The following is a 26,141-nucleotide window of genomic DNA, read 5'->3' as shown; positions in this document are numbered from 1 at the left end:
TAAAACCAGCACAGCTTCACAGCCCTGCCAGGACACTGCTGCAACCAGTGCTAATCAGCAGCTCACTGCCAGTCGGGAAGAAAGAAAAGTAATGGCATTGCCATATAAATACTAGAGTCGTTTGTGTTATCCTGCATTATATGCTTAATGCTCTGCACTAGATTCGTGTTAGTGTAGAGAGAGAGAGCAACAGTTAGCAAGGTAGGAAATCTGGCTGCCTCATCTTGGAAGTGTTCCAGGCCAAGTTGGATGGGGCACGGAGCAACCTGCACTAGTGCAAGGAGACTTTGCCCAACATAGTGGGTGGAACGAGATGATCTTTAAGACCTTTCCAACCCAAACCATTCCGTGATTCCGTGACAATAACAAGGAAACCTCACAGTCCTTTCAATCACTTCTTGCATCATTTATTTCCCGTGTGATGTTCAGCCAAGGAAGGCCTCCAGGCTGGGCAGATCCCTGCCCCCAGCGCGATCCGAGCCGCTGGCCGCTCCCGTGCCTTCGGTTTCGATTCCCGTCGAGCGCGGCCGAGAGGCGGTGACGAGTCCCCGCCCCGCTCCTGCCACAGTCCGCTCAGGGTCCCGTCGCGGGCGGAGGGGCAGCATGTGCGATCCGGCCGTGTGCAGTTTCCTCACCCAGACGCTGTGCACCCATGGCGGGCGGCTGGGGCTGCGGGAGCTGCAGGAGAACGTCGGGCTGTCGGCACTGCAGCTGCAGGATACGCTGGCGGCGGCGGGCCCCCGGCGGTTCCTGGTGGTGGAGGGCGGCCAGGTGGTCCTGGCCGTGACGGACGCGCGGGTCTGTGTTCGCAAGGAGTGCGACGGCTGCGAGCGGCTGCACCTCTGCAAGCTGCACCTCATGGGCAGGTGCCACCTGGGGCCCAGGTGAGCGAGGGGGCGCGGACACCCCCCAACCCCCTCACTCACCCCCCCCCAAAACCTCTGACATCCCCGAAACGCCTTCACATCCCTCCCGAACTCCCTTACACCCTCCAGCCTCCCATGGCCCCCAAACTCCCTCACGCACCCCCCAATCCCCTCACAAACCCCCCAGCCCTCACACACCCAACCCCCTGACAACCCCGCTCATGCCCCCCCAAACCCCTCACACCCCCCAAACTCCCCTAGAGCCCCCTCACAGCCCACGCCCCGCCATGGTGCGCCGGGAGGAGCGGGCAGGAATGCCCTGGGACGAGCCGCGCGTGATCCTTGCTCCGGAAGGACTCGTGTCCTGCCCCGCCGTGTCGGTAGAAGCCGACGATTTGGGTTTTTTTGTTTCTTTCCTTTTTGTTTGTTTGTTTAAATCTACTCGTTTCCGTACGCATCGCTCAGCCCCCCTGGCATCTGGGTGGAGTAGTTTACACCTGTTTCTCAGAAGGAAAAAGCAAAGTGCTGACATACTCTCTGGTTTCGCTCTAGAGAGTTACAGAAGTTGAGTTCTGCTCTACGTCATTGCTTGGCTTATGGCCCTTTCTTTGAGAGGCACCGTTTGATCATCCAGGTGCATCAGTCCCAGTTTCTGGAATATGGAGAGCTCATGGGATGGGCAGGCTTGGCAGCCTCTGCTAGCCACAGGTGGCCAAAGCTGGTGCCCGGTTTAAAAAACATAAAGGAAACCGAAAGTGAACGCAGAAGAGCAACCCAGCTTTGCCACTACAGTTACTGATGGAAGAACTCTGTAGTTTAAGCCCCCAGGCCCCAGGTCTGGTGCTGATGCAGTGTTAGGAACATGCATGATCCTACTGGATCCTTCCTCTTCTGCCCCAACAAAATGGATCACTGTGCACTAAGATCTGGATAGCATGGAGGGGGAAAGCCATATCTCTCTCTCATCATTAGGATGATAACATTTTCTTATTTTTTGTTACATTACAAACAATAGAGTAAGCTCCTGTGGGGTTTACTGTTGGAAATGCCTTGACGTGTACAGACACTCATGATGGATGACTTTGTGTGAATCAAAGTTTGCAATGAGGCGATTCCCTTCATAATGATAAACCATTCTGCCCTCTCAATAACACAAAGTAATTAAAGTCACTTTGGTATGCATTAAAAATCAATAAAGTAAAGAGAATACCTTTCATGGGAGGGAGCTTGATTAAAATGAGAGGGCAGAAATTCTGCTAGGTGGACTACATAGATCAAGACAGAGACTATTTTTAACTGATAAGGTAAAATCTAGCTTTACTTCCAGGTCTTGCATCCTTTTTCTTTTAGAATCCCTGGAAAGAAAAATGTTTGGGCAAGTTACTTGGGTCTTCTGTTTAGTGGAATTTTAGTCCAGTTAATCCTGTTTTTAACTAATGTCTGACAAGTGGCTTTTCACTGTTACTTCCTTTTTTCCTAAATGTCTTATTAAACTCAGATGTGTAGTTATCATTGTATTTGTAGAGTGCTTAAACCTTTGACTGGGAAATACAGACTCAAGTGGTGTAGATCACTGTGTGACTGTTGGTGGACTCTCAAGTTGACTCTGGAGGAACACTGGTGATGGCTCCCACCTCAGATACTCTGTAGCTTACCTACCTTCATAGCCATTAATTGAGTGCCTACAGCATTAATTACCTTGGAAGGTTGTTTCTCAGGACCAAAGACAGCACACTTCCTGCCCTTCCTGTTTTCTTGCTTACAAAGAATGGATCCAACAGGTAGCAGAGGTCAGGGGAGAAATACCTACACAAGGGTCTGTATGTAAGGATTGGACCAGACACACTTTGAGGTAAAACTGTCATGAGGGGAGCTTCAGGAGTTAAGTAGAGGCTGAAAGAGTAAAGGGATAGACTTGAATCTGGTAAATTAATAGGTACTGGTTGAGTATATGTAATCTTAAGGCTGTATCAGATCATGTGTTGAAAAACAGGACATGAGGGAGCTGTATTTTACTGCATTAAATTCATGCACAGGCTGACTGTGTATGTGTCTCATCTCTGTTACTGATTTGCAGTAACAGAGATGTAAATAATCTGCAATCTCTAATTCATACTCATCAGACTTTTGGCTTTGTAAGTGGCAACACTGACTTCATTATTGTAGCTTAATTGCTTCCTTAATCAAAACTCATAAATTAAACTTTCTTAACTGTTTTTGATTTTTTTAAAAATTAAACTTCACAGCCACTGAAGATAACAAAATGTCTTGTTTTCAGCTTCACTGTTGCTGTTGTTTTGTGCAGACTCTTGCATGTTTCTTTACTTGCCATCCCTAGGAAAACAACCTTCTATGTTCACAAAACGAAGGCTGTTCCAACTTCTGGCACTGTTGGTGTAGTCCTTTAAAATTGACTTTCCCTCCAGCTGTTTAGGTCCTGTGACCTGACTTAGATCTTCCTGGAGGCAAAGAATGCCTGGGGTCCAGCTGCACTGAAGTTTAAAATGAGGAGGATAGGGTCACAGAGGAGTTATGCTCTTTGGTCCAATTCTCTGGCTAATTACAGACACCATCTAAATGTTCAGAAACTCTCACCAAGCCATCTTTCTCTCATGGCTTTTCCCAAGTTGCACATTATTTGAGGTTCTTCTTTAAAACAACTTGACTAAAGGCATAAACATTGATATTTCTGTGTATTTTCTTGCAGCTCTTGTAAGTACTCTCATGACATCATGAATGCGGAGAACAAGAAAGTTCTAAAAAACCATGATTTGTCTGGCCTCAGTGAGAATGAGCTGCAAGTCCTGCTTCTCCAAAACGATCCATTCTTCCTCCCTGATGTAAGTTGTACTAATTTCTTACGAGAAAGTTTCCATTCGTTAGGAATGGGAGAGGGCAAGAGAGAATGTGGAGTTCTGATCTTAATGTCCAACTGTTAAGATATGAAACAGGATTAGTCAGAATGAAGGAGGAATGGCAATGGCAATGTGAAATAACATAAAGCCAGATCTGTGAAAGGGCTGTGTATTTAAAATAATAAAAAAACATTCCCATAGCAGTAAAACTGTTCAATAAGTACCCAGTGTACACATCTGGAGAAGGCCCTGTCATCTGTGATGTGTCAGGAGCAGACCTGCCCTCTGTTAGCAGGAGGTGGGCAGCAAGGCTACAGCCTGTCTTGTATGCCAATTCTGTTATCCCAACAGGGTGGCCATTAAGCTGCTCAAAGCAAGCAAACAAAAATGTCAGCAACTTCACCAGAGGTTTACAGAAGGTGAGATAAGCAAGAGAGAGTTGAAAGATCACAATAATTGTACATGTTTACAGGGTAAAAGGCATGACCAAAACCCAGTTTGTTGCTTCTTCTCTATGAGATGAAGACTAGAAAGTGAGTGCCCCTTTCCTTTTTCAGTCTATGTAGGCCTGCACAGGCCTGCACACATTTTGGTGCTTGAGGGTATAAGAGATGAGAAGAATCTGTGAGAAAATGACCAAATGACTGCAGTCAGTTTTGTGTCAAATTGGCTCTCCCAAAGTGCATGGAGTTTTTGTACACTGACTTTCTACAAGGGAATCTTTGCCCAGTTTGTATGCCACTCATTGATTTTGTTAAATTTGGTTGAACATTCCATTCTGGTTCAGCATGTGTGTATAAGTGCAATACTGTCTTCAAGGTATGGCTGTTTCAAAGTCAGTTATACCCTGTTCTGGCTACAACTGCTCCTGGTTAAGAAATTACCAAAGTACTGCCCTTGTCTTTTGCAGGTTATCATCTCCACAGATTTGTTGACACAACAGTTCTATTGTTTCTTTGTTCCCTGCTGTGAAAATGCTAGACTTTGACAAAACAGATTTTTTTTTTAATTATGTAGTGTTTTAAAGTATGTTTTACTGGCTGACTGAAGGAGCACGGTGGTAAGCAAGGAGAATTACTAATTGTTCCCAGCAGTGAGCAAATAGTAGCAACTGTTCTTGGTTGGTATGACCCTTAAGTGCTTACTAGAAATCTGTTCAGCTCTCACCCCTGGCAGGCATCATTAATTACCTGTAATTGAGCACTTTAACTCCTATCATGCAGTAAAATAGCAAAACCAAGAGAAAACTGTGATCAGTGCAGGCCATGCATAAACCTGAGAGTTTGGAGGTCGGATGTAAAAGCCAATTTGGCTATTTCCTGCTTAGAAATGCTGAATGGTTGTGTGTGTGAAGACATGGCATGTAGGAAGCGCTCAAGAAAGAAGACACTTCGGAATTCTCTGACTTGAACTGGGGTTCAGAGTAAGAAAAACACAACAGCACCACAGCATCAGGGGTTTTCATACTTTCCCTCAGCTCTCTGGCTCTCCTGTTTTGTTTGTTTGTGTGTTTTGGTTTTGGTTGGTTTCTGGTTTTATTTCTTGGCAGGTGCAAGGGGACAGTGTGCTTTCTTCTATTGTCATGGTTTAAGGCCAGATAAGTACCATGCAGCTACTTGCTCTCTCCCACCCTGGTGGGATGGGGAGGAGAATTGGAAAAGAGGTAAAGCTTGTGGGTTGAGATAAGGATACTAAAATAATTGAAATAGAATAAAATATAATAACTGTAAGGAGAAGGAGAGAGAGAAATTAATAAAACCCAAGAGATACAAGTAATTCCCAGTAGAGTTGCTCCCCACGCACGGACTGATGCCCAACCCATCATCCCTGAGCAGTGGCTGGCTCCTGGGAAGAGGGATTTGGAGGGAATTTGTGAGAGTCCCAGTGTGATACTGGGGCTCTGTGCCAGACAGCTGTGTGTCCTCCTCAAAGAAGCTCTGTTATTACAGGCTGTTCTGGGAGCAAAACCATTACTGTGGTGCTTAGTGGTCAATATGAAGGCATTTTTAGCCTGTGATTTGTTCCCTGGTGTGATTCTCCGTGTACATCTTTTTTAGTGAATACAGGAATAAAGAAGTGCATTGCTTTTTCCATATGTAATCTAATCTCAAAGCACTCTTCTTACCCTTCTGTAAGCTGAAATCTTCAATGCAGGATAAGCTTTACAAATAGGAAGTGCAAATTCAGTTTCAGCTCCATGAAATGATAACTCATTTGACACAGTGTACATGTTTTTACGGAGATATTTGTTCTTTGTTCTTCATTATGATGTAGGGGTTTATAAAATAGAATAACTGTAAACCAGTCTGATTTTATGCAACAGTCTTGCATCCAGCCCCTGAGCTTGTTGGGTTGGCTTTTCTTGGAAACAAAACATGTACAACTTCAAAACTGAAAATGCATGAGTCAGCTTAAAATACCTGCTTCTCTAGGCAAGAAATTTGTCTAGATTAAAGAAGCTGCAGTAAACACATGACTTTTAATCACCATTTTTCTGCTGTTAAAGCTGCACACCTGTAGGACAAAGAAAAATTCTAATGTGCTTTTCCATTTCTTACTGTATCCTCTCCACTTTTAGGCCTGCCAGTTTTACAACAAAAAAGGTTGTCACTGTATGCAGAAAAACAACTGCAACAAGCTTCATGTTTGTCGACACTTTCTCCAGGGGAAATGTAAATTTCTTCGATGCTTAATGTCCCATAACTTCTTGGATGAGCATGCATTGAGAGTGTTGGAAACTGTAGGCATTGATGGGAAGATAGCTTCAAACTTCCAGGCTATATATGATTACAAGCATCTTGAATTCAACAGGGAACAGAAGAAGATGTATGGTAAGTTGCAAGAAACAGTCTTAATCATGATTTGGAGTTTGATAGAGGTAGAAACTGTTCTTGCCTTACCTTCCAGCTAAACCCCACTATCCTTTCTATGCTTTTAGTACACAACTACAAAAATGATTATTGGAAAAAGCCAGCAGTTAAAAGGATTAAAGAACCGAAGACAACTTTAGACACAGTGCAATGCATGCTGGATGTGCCACCTTCAGAAGGTAAATGCCTAGATAATAGTACAACTGTTTCCTTGTGGAATCAGCTTTTGTATTTCTCACAATATATATACACATTTTTTCCCTCTCAGCATGCTATTATGCACTTGCAAGAATGGAGTAAGTCATGGCACAGTCATGTAGGAGGAGAATTGCACTTTTATTGCTTGAAGTACTGCATTCAAAACAGCAATTGAGTGGCTGGCAGTAACTGTGACTAGCTAGGGTTTGTAACTGTAATTGCACTTCTGTTGTATCAGCGAGAGTGGAGTGCTACTGGAAAATTACATGTGTGATGGACATAATTCTGCACAGAGACTGGGATATTGCCAGCTAGCTGAGCTTGTGGCCCAGCAGTGCTGCTCATTCAGTCTTCTCACACAGGTCCCAGTAGCACCGTACCTGCCCAGAGCCAAGACCAGTTGCCAACAGGAGCGAGAGATAAAGGTATGGATTGCTTCCCACCCTCCAATCTTGAGACCAGTGGTTTTCATTGGGCCTTGATTTCACACAGCCTGACAGCTCCCATTGGTAGTTGAGTGCAGCTTGTGTGTGTGTGTGTGCCTTACTGTGTGCTGAAATCCATGGTAGCAGATGGCCAGCGGAGCAGTGTTGGAATTTCTGCTCAAGCATTGTGCAGCACTCTGTACAGTCCTGGACACATTTTTTCCCTTCCTAGCAAGATGACAGAATTGTATCTGTGCATACAGTATCTTTCCTTGCCTTCTGTCTGTAGGGAATTAATACAACTTTGTCAGTAGAGCTGTTGTCTCGATATACCTTCCAGTAAGTGAACAGCAACTTGTAAATATCTTGTTTTTCTTGGCAGAAGGACCTTGGCTTTAAAGCTTGTCAGAGTCCAGTATTCTCTGGACAGGTTCTTTTAGATATTCCACACATGGATGGTGTAATGTTTAATATCAAATTACATGTGTGATGGACATAATTCTCCACAGAGATTGGGATATTGCCAGCTAGCTGAGCTTGTGGCCCAGCAGTGCTGCTCATTCAGTCTTCTCACACAGGTCCCAGTAGCACCGTACCTGCCCAGAGCCAAGACCAGTTGCCAACAGGAGCGAGAGATAAAGGTATGGATTGCTTCCCACCCTCCAATCTTGAGACCAGTGGTTTTCATTGGGCCTTGATGTCACACAGCCTGACAGTTCCCATTGGTAGTTGAGTGCAGCTTGTGTGTGTGTGTGTGCCTTACTGTGTGCTGAAATGCGTGGTAGCAGATGGCCAGCGGAGCGGTGTTGGAATTTCTGCTCAAGCATTGTGCAGCACTCTGTACAGTCCTGGACACATTTTTTCCTTCCTACCAAGATGACAGAACTGTATCTGTGTACCTTGTCTACAGTTTCTAGGCAATGATTATGGCTTTGTTAGTAGAGCTGTTGTCTCTATATAGCTTCCCAGTAGCACTGTACCTGCTCAGAGCCACGACCAATTGCCAACAGGAGTGGAAATAAAGATGAAGGTATGAATTCCAACCCTGCAGTCTTGAGATGAGCTTATCTAAAGAGAGTTGATGTCACACAGGTGTTGTGGCTCGGTAAGCATCACACAGCCACTTGTTCACTTCCCCCTGATCTCCAGAGGGAAGATAAAATAAATAATAAAGGCAAAAAAACTTCAGGGTCAAGATGGGGGAGGGAAAAATCCCCCAGATATTAAGTGGAAGAGGAAAGCCAGGCAAAAGAAGTGATACAGAGGCAGTCATTCACTGCCTCCCACACGCAGGCTGATGCCTAGCCAGTTTCCTAGCAAAAGGTAACTAACCCTCCTAAAACTCTCTCTTCTCCCTTTTATTACTGAGCTTTATGTTATATGGTATGGATGTTTGGTAAGTTTGTGTCCTTTGCCCACTTGTATCACCTCCCAAGCAATTGCGCTGCCCCAGTTCTATTCACTCTGGGGGCAGGGTGAAAAACTGAGGCCTTGATGTATATCACTGTTGTGCAGAAGCTGGGGCAAGAGTGTGTTAACAGCATTGTTTTGGTCAAAAATCTAAAACAGCATCATACAGGTTGTAGGAAGAAAATGACATCTTATTCTACCCATGTCCAGTCCAGTGACATTTCTGATGTAGCAAAGTGATGCAAAGTCCACCGGAAACAAAATACAAATGTTGACTTACAGAACATAGCAATTACAGTGCGCAGTTCAGTCACAATAATAATGGGATTCCCACTGCAGATCTGTATAATATACTCACTGGGTGTTCCCAGTCCCGGGGGAAATTGAAGCCAGCTCAAGCCGGTTGCTGTTTTCAGAAGTCTTTGGTTGGTTGTTTAGGTTTAATACCTCTGCGTGGGGCTGAGCTCTGTGTTCACTACCCCCATGCTGGTCTGGCTGACTTGGAGAGAAACATTTCTACTCCCAGTCAGTCTGCTCAGCTGCCATTGCCTTTTATGCACCCTCTGGTCCCCTTGGTGTGGAGACAAAGCTTCTTTGCAAGAACCATGGTCAGTCACACCCTGTGGAGTTCTGAGGTTCCTGACACTGCCCTTGCCCTTCCTCACGGAGACTCCTTCCAGTGTCAGGGTTTATTGTTCAGTCACAAGCCCTGACTTCTGTGTTGGGCTGTATGGGAGATAGTCAGATCCTTAAAGTGCTTGACTTTGCTACTGCAGTCAAATCCTTGTTACTTCTGGGATGAAGTACCAAATGCAGGATCTTTCTCTTAAAGCAAATATGGACTGTGATGTTCTTTGCTGTAGGTAAAAAGGACAGTTCCTCTGATGAAGCTTCAAAGGACAACAAAAAAGATAACTGTGATGAGATCTGTTTGTTCTATGTCTGGAAGTACTGCAAAAATAAGGGTAAGCTTTATGAAAAGTAATGTTGTTGAAGACTTGTCTGCAGAGGCACTCCTGCTCAGTGGCTTGGGCTAGTGGTGACAATTGGGCCTCCTCAGTAGTTTCTTTTCTTTCCAAGTTATTAATAAACACTGTCAGAATTACAAACATGATTGGAAAAAAGCCAAATGGTATACTTAAACCCTTTTTCCTCTGGATAATCCAGCCAATTTCAGCCCTTTTGATGGGGGCAGGCTTTGGATACATTTCTGTGGCAAAGCCCTTTAAGTGTGAAGTGTTACCCTTTCTGTTGCTAGAAGATCCAGGTTATGAGTTGACTTTATGCTGTCGTTATTGACAGCTTATAAATGTATGGCATCCTTTGTTCCTACTTCTCTATCTTACGTACATCAGATAATAGCCATATTCTCCCTCATTAAGTCGTTTAAAAAGTGATTTGAGGTGTTAAAACATCTTTAAAAAGCCACAGTAGTTGTACCAGCTAAGATAAAGATAAATCTAGTCCATTGTCTTTTTGGTAGTGGCCAGAACAGAGGTCTGAGGGAAGAATATAAGTAATTGTATTTGGGAGTTGTTCTGAACAGTCATTTAACCCCCAGGTTTGGTTCTTCCTTTATTATGAGGAGGTACCATGACATTTTCTTTCCCTGATCTTATCCAGTCAGTTTCTAAAGGACTGCTACTCCTCTGACCACCTGGTCTTGACAAAAGACCCCGCGTAATGTGAATAGTGTACCTGGGTGAAACTGTGAAGGTCAGGCTCAAAGCAGCTCTACTGTGACCACCAGATAACTAAATTCAAGTAACTGTTGGAGTGTTAGTGAGCTTTATTTGTTACATTGGGCTAAGTTGTTAGATGTTTGATCCATACTTGGATGTGGAGAGTCAGTCAGAAAAAAACCCTTCAGGCCTAGGCAACCACCCCATGATTTCTAAGGGACTAAGGAAAAGACAACCAATTATATCAGAGTGTTTATGTGATGTGTAGACTAGACTTTTTACAGCTGAGACACATGGTTGTGTGACACACAACATGCACTTCCTGTCTGTGGCACTGCTCTCCCAGCTGCCAATATTGTGTCTCAGCCAAGGGAAGGTTCTGGTAATGTGCTAGTTTTGCATCACAGAAGTGATGTTTTAGGAGAGGCTGCTAGCAATTTCCTCTGTGTCTGATAGGAAACCAGTCCGTAGTTGGCTTTGGGAACTGACAATCTGTTAAACCACTGGAAAGCTATACACGCCTCTGTGAAAAACACACGTTAAAGACAAAAAAACCTCGGAAACTTTCTCGTTTCCCTTCTGGCTGGCAGAGGTAACATGGCCTGCCCGGCCCCTGTCTCAGGCAGGCTGGGCCAGGTGGCCCCTGCCACGTGGCACCCACTAGGCCCCTGCCATGGCTACCAGGCAGGGGCAGAGGAGCTGTACTAGCTGCTGAAATCCTAACCACTTCCCCCCAACGCCGCAGTTCTGCCACAAGCTACCGAGCCCAGGGTCACATAACCATCCACACGCCCCGGGCAAAATATTGACTTTTCCAATACTTCAATCCTCCCTCGAGTGAGAGAACAAGACAGAAGTACACATCTAACACATAAAGAAACAAAATAAAAACACCAAAGTCAATGAAGAAGTAGTCAAGTCCCAAATAAGAAAGATGAAGAAATGCCTTTAGTTTTAGGCTAAAATTCTCTTGTAAAACTATAGAGAAGGACTCTTTTTTTCCCTATAACACTTACAAGTATGAGGAAATGAAAGTGTTCAAATTGTAGCTATTGAGCAAAAACCTCCATACTAAAGTAAACAGATGTTAAAGTAGCTGTAATCCTATAAGAAGTTTGAACAGAAAAGGAAAGATGAGTGATAAAGATCCTATACCCTAAAGAAAGAAAATATCTCTATTCCTAGAGATAAAGATGATTTCAGAGATAGATATTAAGAACGTTTGCTTTTAAACAACTTATCTTTAAACCAATACCCCATAACTTGACATGGCCAATAAATACAACGTGAGAAAAACTTAAGGAAAATGAGAAATATTTCATGATTACAAATTTTCCCAAACAGATGCTATTCATTGAAATTAAGAGCCACAAGAGAAATATTTTCTTTTAGAGAAGTCTCCATAACATTAACAAGAAGGACTTCCCTCCCTAAGTAAATGAAAGAAAGACTATTCTAGAAGTAGTAAACTAACTAAAAATTTTAGGTTTTGTCTCTTTACATTATCAATAAGGAAAAAAAAAGTTGTAAAGGGAAGAAAAGTGTCCTAAAAATCCTAACTGATTCTTATTACTCTTTCTTTTAGTTACTATTAATAAATTTTTCTTTATACCCTTTTAAAATTTTGAGCCTATTTTATTTTTCCCCTCATTCTATGTCACAACAAAAAATAAATCAATACATTCTAGTAAGTGCACTAGTAATCAACCAACACTAAACCCACCACACTAATTAGTACATTAACCAAAAAATCTCAAATTAGTAAACCAAAACCACTACAGGTGTCTTTCAGATACATTTGGCAGTGTGTATATATATATATACATACACACACACATACATGTTGCTTTTCTTGATAACACTGCAGAAACACACTCCCCTTCTGTTTTCAGCACTCTGTCCTCATTGCTTATACCAAAACCCAGGAGAGAAAGCCTCAAAGTATAAAAGATACTGGTTTTATTTTGGTTTTTTTCTTGTCTTGCTCTCTTTGTTAATGCCTGCAGAATTCTTGACTATGTCTGATTTCATTACAGATAAATGCAAATCTGTTCATTACCATTTGCCATATAAATGGGAGATACGTGATGGGTTGAACTGGCATGAACTTCCCATGATGGAGGAAATTGAAAAGGCCTATTGTGACCCAAAGAACAGCAGGTGTAGTAATGCTGGACTCCTTACTTGGAGTATTGTGATTGAGCACGTGTAGGAAAACTTGTGTTTTCTTCCTAAAGATGTCTGACTTGTCAGCTTCTGTTTACTGAGCCTCTCAGAAGCTGGGAGGATGTAAAAATAAGAATTTTTCCTTTTAAAAAAGCAAGGAATGATTGCATGAAAATCCCACTCCAAAAATAACAAAACTATATCTTGCATGTAAAATTCTGTACAAGGTAAAAAGCCAGTGTTTAAAATACTAGTATTTCAGATCATTAATCAGTTTATTTACAGTAATGAATTTGGGCCTTTTGACAACATTTCAGAGCTGGTCCTTCTCTATAGCTATTTCTTTTCTACTACAGCTAGTATCTGTAATAACAACAATAGTAATCAATTATGTACCTAGAGATGTTTTATGAAATGTCCTTTGTGTAAGCAGCCCACCTATTTTTTCTTCTTTTTTATTTCTATTTAAAGAAATTTTCTATTTAAAGAAATCTATTTCCTTTTAACTCCTTTCTGAAAAGTCCCACTCAAAGCTACCTGGATTCATAGGGCACTCCAAGTCTGGCTTCACAGAATGGTATTCTAGTTTTGGCCCATGCCTCTTGAGATACCAGATGATTTTGATTGGCAGTTTTCTGGAGATCACAAGCAATATTTCCAAGAGAAGGCTGCCATCAAAGTCTTCCTGCCTGGGAGTTAACTTTTCAAGCCTTGCAGGAGTAAGAGCCCAGGTGGCTTCAGTGATGAATGCAGTTTGCAGAACTCACAGCTGTGGTTGCTGTGATTGCATCCTTTGTAACCACAGAAAAAGAACAAAGTTGATAGGCTGCAGGTGTTTGCTGACAAATTCAGTCACACACTTCGCACATTCTGCCTTTGTACTGAGAAAGACTGTAACCACACCTAGGTATCACAGAAGTTCCTTTTGCCACACTGTACTTGGAGCCTGACATTGTCTGTAAAGCTGGAAGTGCCACATGTGGTTGAGGTGTCTCACAGGCCAGAGTTCACTGCTGAAGCTTGGAAATGGCTTTCAGAGCTGCCATGTGCTGTAGGAAATTAATACTATTTCAGCTCTAATTAAGTTTAGTTACTTTATATTAAAGAAAATGGCACCAGCTTAAACCGGGGATGAGAGGGTAAAATATGCACTGCTAACTATAATAAACCTGAATTTGTCCTTACAGCTTGCCAAGTAGGAACATTAATTTCCAGACAATGACCTGCCGTTCTTCTTTGGTTCGACGCCTCTCTACACCATCATCAGTCACAAAACCCACATTCCTACTGACCACAGAGTGGATTTGGTACTGGAAGAATAACCAAGACAAGTGGATTGAATATGGAGAAAAGGTGAATTCACATCCTGTGCTTTGAGTCACTTCTGCAGGAGTATGTGGAGCCTCTCTGCATCATTTCCCCTTTTCTCAACAGGATTAAGTAGTTGAGTCCTTGTGCTTGAATTTTACAGTGTTGGGTAAGGCAGTGAAGCTACATCTGTTCATAACAGATAAAATGCTGACAGGCTGGAGGAAAGAGAGCTCCCTTTTGGAGTTATCCATGGCTCCTAAAGATATTTAACATATAGACACTGCCCTTAAGATACAGGGGAAGAAGTTGCCTCTTTTCTAAGCATTGCCCTGCTTCCTTGGACATGCAAGGATTGCTGTGCTCTGTCAGATCAAATGCAGTCTTTTTCCATGTATGTCCAAGTCCTCTGATGAGAAAGAAATCTATCTGAAAAATTCAGGAAAAGAAATATATGTAGAATCTCACCTTCCCCCAAGGCAGATGAATTTATCCCATATGGTTTACAGTATAGCAGCACAAATAGCAGAACACAAAGGTGATCCAGGGACTTGGTAAAGTATGCAGAGAAAGGTGCTGGATAGAGTGCAGTTTAAAAGACTCAGAGTAACCTCAAAGAGTAGTCAACCTCAAGAAGTCACCCAAGTCCAGGAGAGATCACAGCTGTCCAGCTCCTCTTCAGCAGGCAGAGCTTGCAAGGAGCTCACTCAGGCTTTCCTATCTATGGAATGAAGTGGCTGGCTCATAGTTAAATCACAAGCAAAGTAAAAGGTAAGAGTGAGACTCCTTACACTTGCAACTTTTTTTTCCATGGCAAATTAGTCTTGGAAGAACCACCTGCTATTCATACATTAATCACATAATCAGTGTTAGTTTCCACGCTCACATGCATCAATGCTCACCATGTCAGCCTGTTCCTTTGTGGGTTTTCAGATAGCAGGTTGGAACTAGAAAAGTTCTTGGCCTAGGCCTTTGCTTCCTTTGGAGCCTGAACCAAACTAACTCTGGTTTGGTAAGGAGTCGAGTGTACCCATTACAGCCAGTTGCAGCTCAGCCTCGCCCCCTCCCCTGCCGAGGAACTGGGCAGAGAGTGAGAAAACTCCTGGGATGAGATAAAGACTAAAAGATAAAGCAAAAGTGTGTGCACAAGCAAGGCAAAACAAGGCATTCATTCCCCTCTTCCCTTGGACAGGCAGGTGTTCAGCCATCCCAGAAAAGCTGGGCTCCATCACAGGTCACAGTCTCTTGGAAAAACAAACACCATCCCTCCAAATGTCTCACCCTTCCTCCTTCCCCCTGCTTTGTGTACAGGAGTGACACCTTATGGTCTGGGATGTCCCTGTGGCCAGTTGGGGTCAGCTCTCCTGGATGTGTATCCTCCCAAGGCCTTGTGCCCCCCAGGCCTGTCACTGGTGGGGTGGGAGAGGAGCAGAAAAGGCCTTGGCTCTGTGCATGCCTAAACTAAATAATCACTGAAACATCCCTGTGTTATCGGCACTGTTCCAGCACAAATCCAAAACACAGCCACTACCAGCTTCTGGGAGGAAATTTAATTCTACCGCAGCCAGAGCCAGCACAACTTGTTACAGGAATTTAAATTTAATAATTATATATTTGTGTTTATGTTACAAATATTCAGTACTCAGCCTCAGGCCACCATAGTTCTGGGTAGATTCCTTGTCATCCTACACTTGGTCTCTTCTTTCCCTCTACCCCAGCTAGTTATCCAGGGTTTAGTCCTGACTGTGATACTTCTCATTCTCTTTATTTTTTTTTCTCTTCTCTCCACAAAGGAAGAAGGTAGCAGCACGACCTCACCATCTTCTGCTATTATTGAGAATTTGTATCAAGCAGATCCAGGTGCCATTGTAGCTTTCCAGGCTGGCCAACATCAGTATGAACTCAATTTTAAAGGTAGTAATTTTAACGGTTCTCATCTGTAACTATGCAGTGCTTTATAGACTCTTTCAAAGTCTCCCAGTTTTTAGAAGGTATGATTTCCTTTCCTGACACCACCAGTTTCACTTACTGCAAGTGAGGTAGTAGTGGCCCAGAGCAAATTCCTCACAAAAGTAACCTTTCCCCCTTATTCCTTGACACTCTCCAGACTCATATCTGACCAGAAATATAAAGGTTCATAGTCTTCACATAAAGTCATAGTAAACTTTAAGGAAAGTAAGTTAACACTGTGGATGGTAAAAAATACAAGTTAGGCATCTTTATGCTGCTGTAGCAATGTTTAAAGAGCATGAGTGGCTTGAGGGAGCAGGCAGGATAGGCACAGGTTCAATCACAGAGTTACAGGAAAGACAGGAAGACTTTGTGCAACTACTCCTCAGCAGGTAGAACTGACAGTGAATATGCAGTTTTCATTAAAGAATGACTGACGAGGACAAGATGACCCTGTCTTGGGAGATATATTAATGACTTAGTTTTCCTTCTCTTTTTTCTCCTCAAGAAATGACTCAGACAAACACTAGTTTTAAAACTCGAAGACAGGTTTGCAGGCGACCAAAATTTGTGTCTTCTGAAGATGTGCAGAAGATAAAGACAGGGTAAGTGCTGTTTGTTTTTTCGTATTTTAGAAGTAATCATAAGGCAAAATGGGTCCCAGTGTTGGCAGTAGTTGTACAAGGAACAATGAACTGCCTTCTCTTCAGACATTGCTGCTGGAGAAAACCTATCCATGGGACTGAAAAACAGAAGCTGTATCACAAACTGTAGTCTTGGTGCCTCACCTGCTGCCTGGGATACATGTTACTCCAGCCACAGCTGTTACTTAAAAAAAGCAATGCAAGAGGCCTGTGATGGTTGAGTGGCAGCATGCAGAGCCCAGCCTACAGACTGAGGCTATTTCCCAGTTTCTTTGTGATTTATTTTGTTAATTTTTAAATACAGGAATTGGCCAAAGGGGATGCTCCAGATCTGAGTGTTGGAAGCAGTACTAGAATTACTAACACTTCATTTTCTGTCTGTTTGCAAGCAGCCAAAGGGATTCTTCTATTCCAAATCAGACCTGTCCTAGTCACTGGGATGCATCTGCACTGCCTGACTTGGGATACAAGGTATCTTTTTTTTTTTTCCCTTCTTGTAATTCTGGTGGAAAGGCACAGTTCAGAGCTTAACTGAATCAACTGTAACTTTGTGGATGCTAAAAAAAGACAGGAGTAATTTCTTGGGTGGGTGTGCTAAAGATGTAGGTGATCTCTCAAGGGCTCATGAAACAGGTGCCAAATTGCCTTGAACTTAACTGCATTTTAGGCGTTTATCTACATACCAAAAACTCACCAGACCAAAAACTCAAAACTCCAAACAAAGACAAACCCAAAACTCACCAAGTTCAAGACAGGAAGCATAAATTTGGATTGGCGATCCAGGAAAGGAAATCTCTATCCTCCAGTACTGGCACATACATCAAGGATCTGAGCGCAGAACTTCACCTCAAGAAATGGCAGCAATAAAGATCTACAACCATAAAATAAAAAAAAAAACATTGCAGTGATGTCTTCTACAAAACAAACCCAATCCCTGTCAGCCCAAAGTCTGTGTTCTTCTATGGTTTACCAAGACCAAAATGTGTGGGTGTTTTTTAGATTTCTAGGTCCTTCCTGCAGACCTTCTGGAAGAGCAGCACAGTTTGTGGAAGTACTATAGGACTCTAGAAAAAAAGGCTTTTTCATGTTACACATGCCCTTTGTGTAGTGGTTTTGACCCTGCTTAAGGAGCAGCATAAGAGGTTTTCCTTCTTGACTGTGTCACAGAATCTTGTGTGATGCTGACCAGGTTGTGTTGGCACAGATACCCTGGGGGCTGAGGAACACCAGTGTGTGGCTGTGTGTCAGTGCCAAGGGTGGAGTAAAGCACTTCACTTACAAGAGAGAAGGAGTGCTATGTTGACATATAATCACCATTTAACAAAATTTGATAGTGAAGGAGACAGTGGTTTAATGAGATTGGATGGCAAAGTACACTTGATTATTTGCTGCATAGAGGACAGGGTCAGACAAAACTGCTAGAGAGACCTGCCTGTTGAGTCATGACTTTCATAAAGAAAAGATGAGATAATAATGAGAGTGTGTGGGAGTTTGGCAGGCAGCCCATTTGAAGATTTGCCTGTGCTATTTGGAGCTCAGTGGAAGTAACAAAGGAATATGCTCTTCCCTTGGCTTATCAGCATCTTAACTAACAAGCATAAATTTTTCCAAAGAATGCCAGAAAGAGGTAGCTCTGTTCTTTTCAGGTCTCTTGAGCTCTTGTATGTACTTAATTGCTTCCCATACTTGCTCTGAAAACTTGTCTGAATTTTAGTTGAGTACATTTGTTGGAGTGTTTCTGGAGTCACTGGAGTGAATGTGGGAGGCTTTGGAATGCACTGCACAGATCCATAGTACCTTTTGGTTGTTAATGTGGGGATGTGTGAGTAGAAGGAGCTCAGTTTGCTTGCTCAGTTGGCACCTAAGAAAATATCTCTTAACTCTTGCCTTTTACAGGAAAGGAAAAGTGACAATGCCTATGATACCTGTTGGCACTGAAAGTGAAAGCCTGGGCTAGAGTAAATCTTTCTGTGGGACACTAAGCTTGTTTTTTGCAGTAGGTAATATTGGGATTGGCTGGGATTCTGCATGCTTGTGGTGACCATTGTAAGAGCTGAGAGCTACAACTTGACGAACTGCCATCTCCTCAGACATTGACAAATAATCCTGGCAAAATCTGCTGCGCTGGAAGTGATCCATTTTAAAAAGGAACCTGTGAGATAGGCAGAAAGTCATCTTGGCTTAAAATGAGAAACTGTGTTTTGGTAACATTGCTTATTTTTCGAGTATTGCTGTGTCTTAATCTGTAAGTCATTGAGAACATTTCTGTAGACAGAAGTGTATAAAATGCACAATGGGAATTGGTAACACTGATTGGAAAGTTGGTATGAATTACTCCTGTCTTTGTTGTGGAGTTAGTAGTTGTTGAATATTTTAAAAGGAAAAAAAAAAAGAATTGATCATATCCTGAAACTTCTTGCTGGGTTTAAAATTGTCTTTTAGTGTACAACTGAGGAAAGCATGCAGTGGATGTGTGGTTTCCTGTCAGTTTTTGTGTGGCTGATGTGCTGCTGAATCCTGGCCACACGCAGGCCAAGGATTGCTGCACTGTTCTGGTGGGGTCACTGCCACCAGTACCAACCCTGCTCCTTCCAACACCCCAGTGAAGCAGAGCTCAGGGTGTGAGTCACAGAATACTGCTCTTGTGCAGTCAAACACTGCCAGAGCAGTGATTCCTTCTCTGCCTTGGGAACTCTGCTCCTTGATAATAGGGTAGCAAATGCTCACACTCACTGGGATTTCCTTTTCAGTCCGGAAGGTGAAAAATGCTGAAGAAGTTGTGTAGTTAGGCCATATCAGCCTTTGACAGCAATGTGATGCTGTGATCCTTTATTAGCATTAGAAGCATCCTTGGGGAAATAAGGAAAAACCCACAAGTTTTCATGAACAGGAGAACAGCTTTGTTGTCAGGAGGCCATCATACGATAAAATAATGGAAGTACCTTTCTTACAGGATTAGGCCTTGTGTAACATGGCTGACCCTGTTTTACCTAGAAAGGTTTCAGTTCCTCAGGTAGAGATCATAGAATCATAGAATAGGCTGAGTTGGAAGGGACCCATTGGGATCATTGAGTCCAACACCTGGCCCTTCACAGGACACCCCAAGGATCACACCATGAGCCTGAAGGATGAAGCAGAGCAAAAGTACATTTGTAGTTTAGGTGGGAATTGTTCATGTATAAATATATTTGGAGATGACACCAAGTTGAACACTGTAGGTGACACACCTGAAGGACAGGGCCATTCAGAGGGATGTGGACAAACTCAAAGTGTGGTCCGTGGGAATCCCATGAGGTTCAACAAGTACTGGTGCTGCACCTGGGTCAGGACAACCCCTGGGGTCAGTTCAGGCTAGGGATAAGCAGGTGGAGCAGCCCTGGGAGAAGGACTTGGGGGTGCTGGTGGTGATAGCTGGACATGCCCTGCCCCTGAATCCCCCTTGTGCTGAGCTGATAATTTACAAGGGCCTGGAGTGACAAGACAAGGGGGGATGGCTTCAAACTGACAGAGACTAGGTTTAGAACTGGGTATTAGGAAGAAATTCATCCCTGTGAGGCTGGTGAGGCCCTGGCACAGGATGCCCAGAGAAGCTGTGGCTGCCCCATCCCTCAAAGTGTCAAAGGCCAGGTTGAATGGGGCTTGGGGCAACCTGGCATAGTGGAAGATGTCCCTGCCTGTGGCAGGCGGTGGCACTGGATGGGCTTTAAGATCCCTTCCAACCCAAACCATTCTGTGATTCTAAATAAAATATGTAGTACTGAAATACAGTGACATGATTTTCATCCTGTAGGTGATGGTGAGCATCTTGGGCTGTGGTGCCAGAGACTGTGCAGACAATCAGTACTTGCACGTCCTGATTGTTTTTTATGTGTTGTGCTGTAAAGCTTTGGAAAATGCTCCTGTATTGAGACATGGGAAATTTCACTCAACATTTTAAGGGCTTTTAAATAAATTCAAAGAAGTAGTTTTTTCTTGTGCAGCTGACTTTATTCTTAAGCTTTAGAACACTTCCCTGTGAGTGATCTCCTCATTAATAAGTAATAAGTAAATGTGTCTGTGAAACACAAGTTTTACTCTAATTTATTTTCTCTCTAAGCTCAGCCTTCTAAAATGGGGAATTTTTGCCTGGTAGGGTAAGATGTTAGTTTCCTTATTACCTTTTAGGATGGCCACAGCTTTCCTGCTTGAAACACTTTGAAATGTAGGATGTTGGGATCTCACTTTGTAATCTTGAGTCCTCACTTGGCTTAAGTTGTGGTAAAGTGGAAAGTATTACCAGGTGACATCAGCCTGCCAGCATCACACTTCAGCAGTTTATGGAGATAAATGTTGATTCTAGAAGATAAAAGACGTGAGTTACTTTGGAGAAAAAATATAAAACTCCTGCATGACATAAGCAGAAGAGCTCAAGTAATGTATTAATTATATTCTGCATTAAATTATCTTGGGGGAAAATGAGCATTTCTTAATGGATTTTTAAACACAAAATGTATAATTAAATAAAAGGATAATGGCTAAATAGACTTTTGTTTCCTTTGGGAAAGGAGATGTATTTGTTTAAGCAGGTATTTGGTGTCACATTTATTTAGAAATGTAGGGTTTTTTTCTGAACTCTGTATTAAAGTGAAGTTTTCTAAGTTCTAACTTTGAAAAGGGAAGGTACTACAATGCCAGGAAGGTATTTATGTTTTGTTTGTTTCATCTTTAATAGCTGAAATGTATAGTTACAAATAAATGTCCCATAAATGTCTAGTTACAAATGATGCTGTTATCTTAGATCTTTTGTTCTTAATCACCTTTAGATATAAAACTGACATTCTGTGAAATAATCTGTCAAATTTTCTTTTGGCAATTTCTGTTCCATTGAGATTTAAAGTTGCAAGTGTCAACTCTTGGAGATGATAAACCTTTCAGCATCCTTCCTGAAGAGAGGTGAGGTATCCTTGCAAAGCAGGAGTGACAGACTGATTTACTTGGTATTTGGTTATTCACACAGTCATGAGCTAAAGCATTTAATTACCCTTCATAAGCATAGTTTGGGGACTCTTCTGAAAATGTATCTGCTGGAATTAGGCTTCTGCGTGTTCCAACCTCACTGCAGTCTCATGCCTTTTTTTGCTTTGGTTTGTATTTTATAGGCAGTGGTGATCAGCAATGCGACCTCTGAATACAATGAAATAAAGCAGCTGTTTCATCAGACTATGAAAAATTACACTATCCTTAAAATACACAGGATTCAGAATCCATCCCTCTGGAAGGTGTTTCAGTGGTTAGTACTTGTTTCCCTATCTTATGAGGAGGCAGTCTCCAAGAACAGCATGTCCTGTATGTGCTTTCTAGGAAAGAAAGGAGGTTGCCACCCGTGCCTTAACATGACTGGTATTTTGTTATTAGCAATTTCAGGAATGAGACTGGTGTCTGAGGCCTTCCACAGAATGCCATGCTGTGTTGGGGATGTTCCCTTTGCATGGCTCCTTGGAAGAGAGGGAGAGGAGCATGGAGAGAAAGACATCCATCATGCAAAACTGGGATGAGGATACCCACAGGGATATGGAACAGTGATTGTCTCAGGGATGGAGCAATAACTGCCTGCTGTACATGTGCTCTGTCTGTTACAAGTCTTTATCCACTGGAGTACATGAAATGCTAAAAAGAGAAAAGGCTGCTTGGGCCTTTTTGTTCCAGTCAGATTTATTTAAGGTGCTTTTGCTGAACAAAGTCAGTATTCACTGAGAAAGAATCCTTGTGTTTTAACGTGATGATCTCTTGAGTTCCAGAGCTCCTTTCTGGTCTTCAACATCTGCATCAGTGATACAGAACTCTAGGTAGTTAGGCCAAGCTAGATACCAGCAGATTAGAGCTGGGGTTGAACCATGTTCAAGTTAGTTTGATGTAGGATTAAGCTGTTGCTTAGAACAGTTGTCTAGTTTAAAACAAGAGTAAGGACTGTATGGAATGGTAATGAAGTAGAAAAATACTGCTCAAATAAATGCTTTCACCTGCAAAATGATGGAACCCAGAAAGTTATCAGCTACTGATTCATAAAACCTTTTCATCTAGCAGAACATAAGAGACTTCAAAACATAAGAGTATTTTTTATCCTCCTCCCATGAGGTAATTAAGCTAAGGAGGCAGAGGATGATGGAGTAATTTGGGTTGGAAGAGATCTTAAAGCTCATCCAATCTGCCATGGACAGGGACATCTTCCACTATCCTTGGAGGTTGCTCCAAGCCCTATCCAACCTGGCCTGGAACACTTTGAGGGATGGGGCAGCCACAGCTTCTCTGGGCACCCTGTGCCAGGGCCTCACCACCCTTACAGTAAGTTCTCAATGAACAAGTTTCAGTCTGTTGCTCTTAACTTTTCATTTACTAATTTACAAGTTGGAAGGATTCTCCCCTCCCCTGGCTCTGCTTAATTTGTGGCTGATGACTTTCTGCAGAATATTACTGTCTTGTCCACTTCAGCAGCTTCTGAAAAACTGAGAGGTGTCTGGATGCTGTGAAATAATGATGGGAAATATGAGCTGAGCCTTTTGTTGTGATTTCTCTTTTGACCCTGTTCATAGCTCAGTCTGACTCTGGCCTCAACCAGCGAGGTGAGCAGTGGGCAAAGCAGGCTGGGTTTGTGTCCTGGCCCCATCTCCTCAGCAGCACTGACCTCTCTCAGGGGCCAGAGCTGGGGCTGTGGCAGGGAGAACAAGCTGCCTCCAGCTTCGAGCCACGATGGATGCACAGAACCTCTGTGGTTAATGGTGCCTCCACTCCATTGAGAGCTTGAGTGGGAAGGGACTTTAAAGCACAACCAAGTAGGGCCCTACAGAGGAGCAGCAGGTTGGTACAATGGTGACTGGAATAGTGTCAAATGCCTAAATTCCCTGAGTAAAGCCATAATTATTTAGAATTGCTGAGAAGTGGTGTCAGTACAGAGCTCATCTCGTACTTGGTGTGTCTCATCTGAGAGGTGAGAGCAGGCTGGAAAGAATCCCAGCTGATATTTACGTGGATGTTACATAGTTGTTCGAATTGTTTAAAAAAACACTTTTTTCCCTTTTCTTCCATGGCTCACATTCTCCTCCCCTTCATTTTTGTCAGGCAGAAAGAGAAGATGAAAAGGGAAAATGGAGGAAAGGAAGTTAAGGAAAAACGCCTGTTCCACGGAACTGATGTCACCTCCATGGAAACGATCTGCAGTCTGAACTTTGACTGGAGAATTTGTGGAAGCAATGGAACTAACTATGGGAAGGGTATGTAGAAAGTGAGACGTCTCCTGAGACTCCCCTGATAGTGGAGCAGTCAAAGGTTCTGAAGTCTATAACTATAGAAGGAGAAAAAAAAAAGATAAGAATTGGTGTTACGATCCTTCTGAAGAGGGCCGGGATTTACTTTGGGTTGGGGGTAATTCTTCTCACAAGGCGTCAAGAGCACTAGTGCAGGGATTTGCTGTAGGTGGCATTTTCTGATGCCTGAGGTCATAATTTGAACTTATAAATCAGTTTGTATGGCAGGGAGCAGAGGGTTATGTGTGCCCTCAGTGTGAGCATGGAAGGTCCTCATGTTTTCTTGTCTGTCCCTCTCATCACAACACACAGACCTTGGTATAAGACCAATAAGCAGTAGTGTGGATATTAGTATAGCTTTTAAAAGCTATACAAATAAGCACACTGATGCTTATTGGTACAGCTTTTAAAAAATTACTCCTGAAATAGCAGATAGTGAATGGAAATTACATAGTGCAATCCCCTCTCTTGCAAAAAATTTGGTGGTATTCTGTAAACTGAGTAAGCTAAGTCCTGAAAGTTGAGTCAGGTATCTCCTGAAAGCCCAGGGCTTGCTCAGATTTTGCTGTCACTGTATAGATTTTCCTCACAACCACGTTTCCATCTCGTTTTCTAGGAAGTTACTTTGCTAGAGATGCTTGCTATTCCCACGCCTACTGTCAGGCGACACTGCAGGGACACTTCATGTTCGTGGCTCGTGTTCTGGTTGGAGACTACGTTAAAGGCAACGCCGCCTATGTCCGTCCCCCAGTGAAGTGTGCTGACAAGCTGTGGTTATATGACAGCTGTGTGGATGATGAGTTAAATCCTTCTGTTTTTGTTGTCTTTGAAAAACACCAGATTTACCCAGAGTACATAATAGAGTATAAAGAGGAGAGAATAAGAGAGCAGAAAGTGGCGGGAATAAGAGAGCAGAAAGAGACAAGAATAAGAGTGTCTAGAGATGAGGGAAAAAAATGTGTTATATCTTAGAGGAACGTGGCAGTTTGTGTCCCTCATCTTGTTTTTCGTATTGAAGGTGTTCTCGTACTTGGTGACATCTTTCTTTTTAATACAGTTTCTTTGGAACGTTAATCCAATTTTTGCATTGAGGAGGGCTGGCAAAGCAGATGTTACAGTTGTTGTGACTGCCTTATCTTCTTCTCTTCCTCTCAAATGAAGCACAGACATTTCGATAACCATAGCAGAAAAATCAGAATTGTGGGATGGGAAATTATGACTGCTGTGGGCAAATAATTGTAAATGCATAGTCTAAAAAAATTAGAGAGGACTTCCCTTCACAAACAGTTAAAAGAAAAATTAACAGTACAGTAGTTTTAAAGGAAGCTTTCAGGTTTTTAGTAGCCAGAGATTCTTTTCAGTGCAGAATTCATCTGTTCTTGATCCTCTCATCTATCATTATTATAAACAATTCAGTATAGGTAATAATGACTTGAGTTTGTTTTCAAAGCACTGCTTGTTAATGCTCGTACATGTTTTGAGTTAAAGTGATAAACAGAAAAAGAAAAAACATATTATAAATCTATGTTGTTAGTTCTCAAGAATTTTCATCTGTACAGTGGCAGATGGATCAGAAAGCTGTTGGATCAGATTATTTGTGGAAATGTGCAGTAACTTGCTGTAACTTATACAAAAGCAGAGCTCAACGAAACTGTGAAAGCCACCACATGTGAGTAAGCAGATAACAAAATTTGGTGGTTTGGCTTCAACTAATGGCCGTAAGTACACAAAGGCTGTGTCCCAAAGAGCCAGGCTTTTCAGTGGATGTGGCCACGTAGCACAATAGGACATGAGAAACTTCTTAAGGGATCACAGAGATGTTCTGTCCTGTTTGTGCAGTAATTTTCATTTTTCCAGATTAGAATGGGACTGAAAGAGACCAGTTAGGTTCTCTTGAGGCCAATGGTAGAACTGCTGTCCTAAGGCACCATCCACATGTTCTGCTGCCCACTTGCGGGGAGCAGGGTGCTGACAAGTGAGGATCCTCTTTTTGTTTTGGGGGTGATCCTGAGTCAGAAACCTGTGCAGTTTCTACTGGATGTTAGCCAGGAGTCTGTAAGTGGATCAAACTGAAGGCCCTCTGTACAAAATGCCATATTCAGGCAGTTTAGCTGTTCAGAGGGAAACTGGGAGCGAGGACAGAAGAGCAGTAATTTTTACCTTCAGATAAACTTTACAGAAACACCAATAGCTTCTAAGGTTTTTGCATCTGTGATAGAAATCTGTCAACCACTCAAAGATAGCAAGTTCTTCCCCAGAGGAACGTAAAAGGTAAATCCAGAAAATCTTACTAAAATGAGTAAGAACTAAATGAAAACATGCGGAGATTTTAACACTTTTTAAGATCTTTCTCTTGTTTGCCTGTAGAATTCCTGAATTACTGAGCTTGCTGTATTTGCAAATAAAACCTGTTTTCCGGCACTTTCAGTGTGCAGTATGTCTTTACATAAACATACATAGCAAGACTAAATATCCTTCCTGCATTCC

General features: G+C 42.6%; 2 protein-coding genes and 1 long non-coding RNA gene across 12 annotated transcripts in view; 1 reads left to right on the top strand and 2 right to left on the bottom strand.

Moving 5' to 3' along the window:
- Positions 1-541: 541 nt before the first annotated feature.
- On the top strand, positions 542-26,075 carry LOC137474186 (protein mono-ADP-ribosyltransferase PARP12-like). 8 transcript variants are annotated; one of them, XM_068190525.1, is made up of 15 exons: positions 543-884; positions 3,574-3,706; positions 6,300-6,552; positions 6,660-6,770; positions 7,152-7,214; positions 7,793-7,855; positions 9,488-9,589; positions 12,343-12,466; positions 13,660-13,825; positions 15,574-15,694; positions 16,239-16,335; positions 16,764-16,845; positions 21,513-21,643; positions 23,470-23,621; positions 24,271-26,075. In XM_068190525.1, the coding sequence occupies exons 1-15, from the start codon at positions 604-606 to the stop codon at positions 24,624-24,626; spliced, it is 2,235 nt and encodes a 744-aa protein (XP_068046626.1). In that variant the 5' UTR covers positions 543-603; the 3' UTR covers positions 24,627-26,075. The 8 variants fall into 8 exon arrangements, with proteins under 8 accessions (XP_068046631.1, XP_068046630.1, XP_068046633.1 ...); XM_068190526.1 differs by having other exon boundaries at positions 544-884; positions 16,767-16,845; XM_068190528.1 differs by lacking the exon at positions 543-884 and adding an exon at positions 3,423-3,492.
- On the bottom strand, positions 6,289-11,584 carry LOC137474204 (uncharacterized). Its single transcript, XR_010999230.1, has 2 exons — positions 7,428-11,584; positions 6,289-7,240 (listed from the first exon to the last, which is right to left on the bottom strand). It is a non-coding gene; the product is annotated as an uncharacterized lncRNA (long non-coding RNA).
- The window catches only part of TTC38 (tetratricopeptide repeat domain 38), a 32,032-nt gene continuing 18,838 nt past the window's right edge, over positions 12,948-26,141 (bottom strand). The window contains exons 15-16 of one of the 3 annotated variants that reach the window (XR_010999220.1): positions 20,532-20,709; positions 12,948-13,521 (exon numbers count right to left, since the gene is read on the bottom strand). The gene's annotated coding sequence lies outside the window, so the exon portion shown is untranslated. Of the gene's footprint in view, positions 13,522-16,212; positions 17,246-20,243; positions 20,710-26,141 lie in introns of those variants that run through there. The other 2 variants (XR_010999221.1, XR_010999219.1) reach the window with 2 other exon arrangements.

Source organism: Anomalospiza imberbis, chromosome 5, assembly GCF_031753505.1.
Source record: "Anomalospiza imberbis isolate Cuckoo-Finch-1a 21T00152 chromosome 5, ASM3175350v1, whole genome shotgun sequence".
Taxonomy (NCBI): domain Eukaryota; kingdom Metazoa; phylum Chordata; class Aves; order Passeriformes; family Viduidae; genus Anomalospiza; species Anomalospiza imberbis.
The sequence above is the reverse complement of the archived record's forward strand: the minus strand, read 5'-3'. Positions and strand labels throughout refer to the sequence as shown.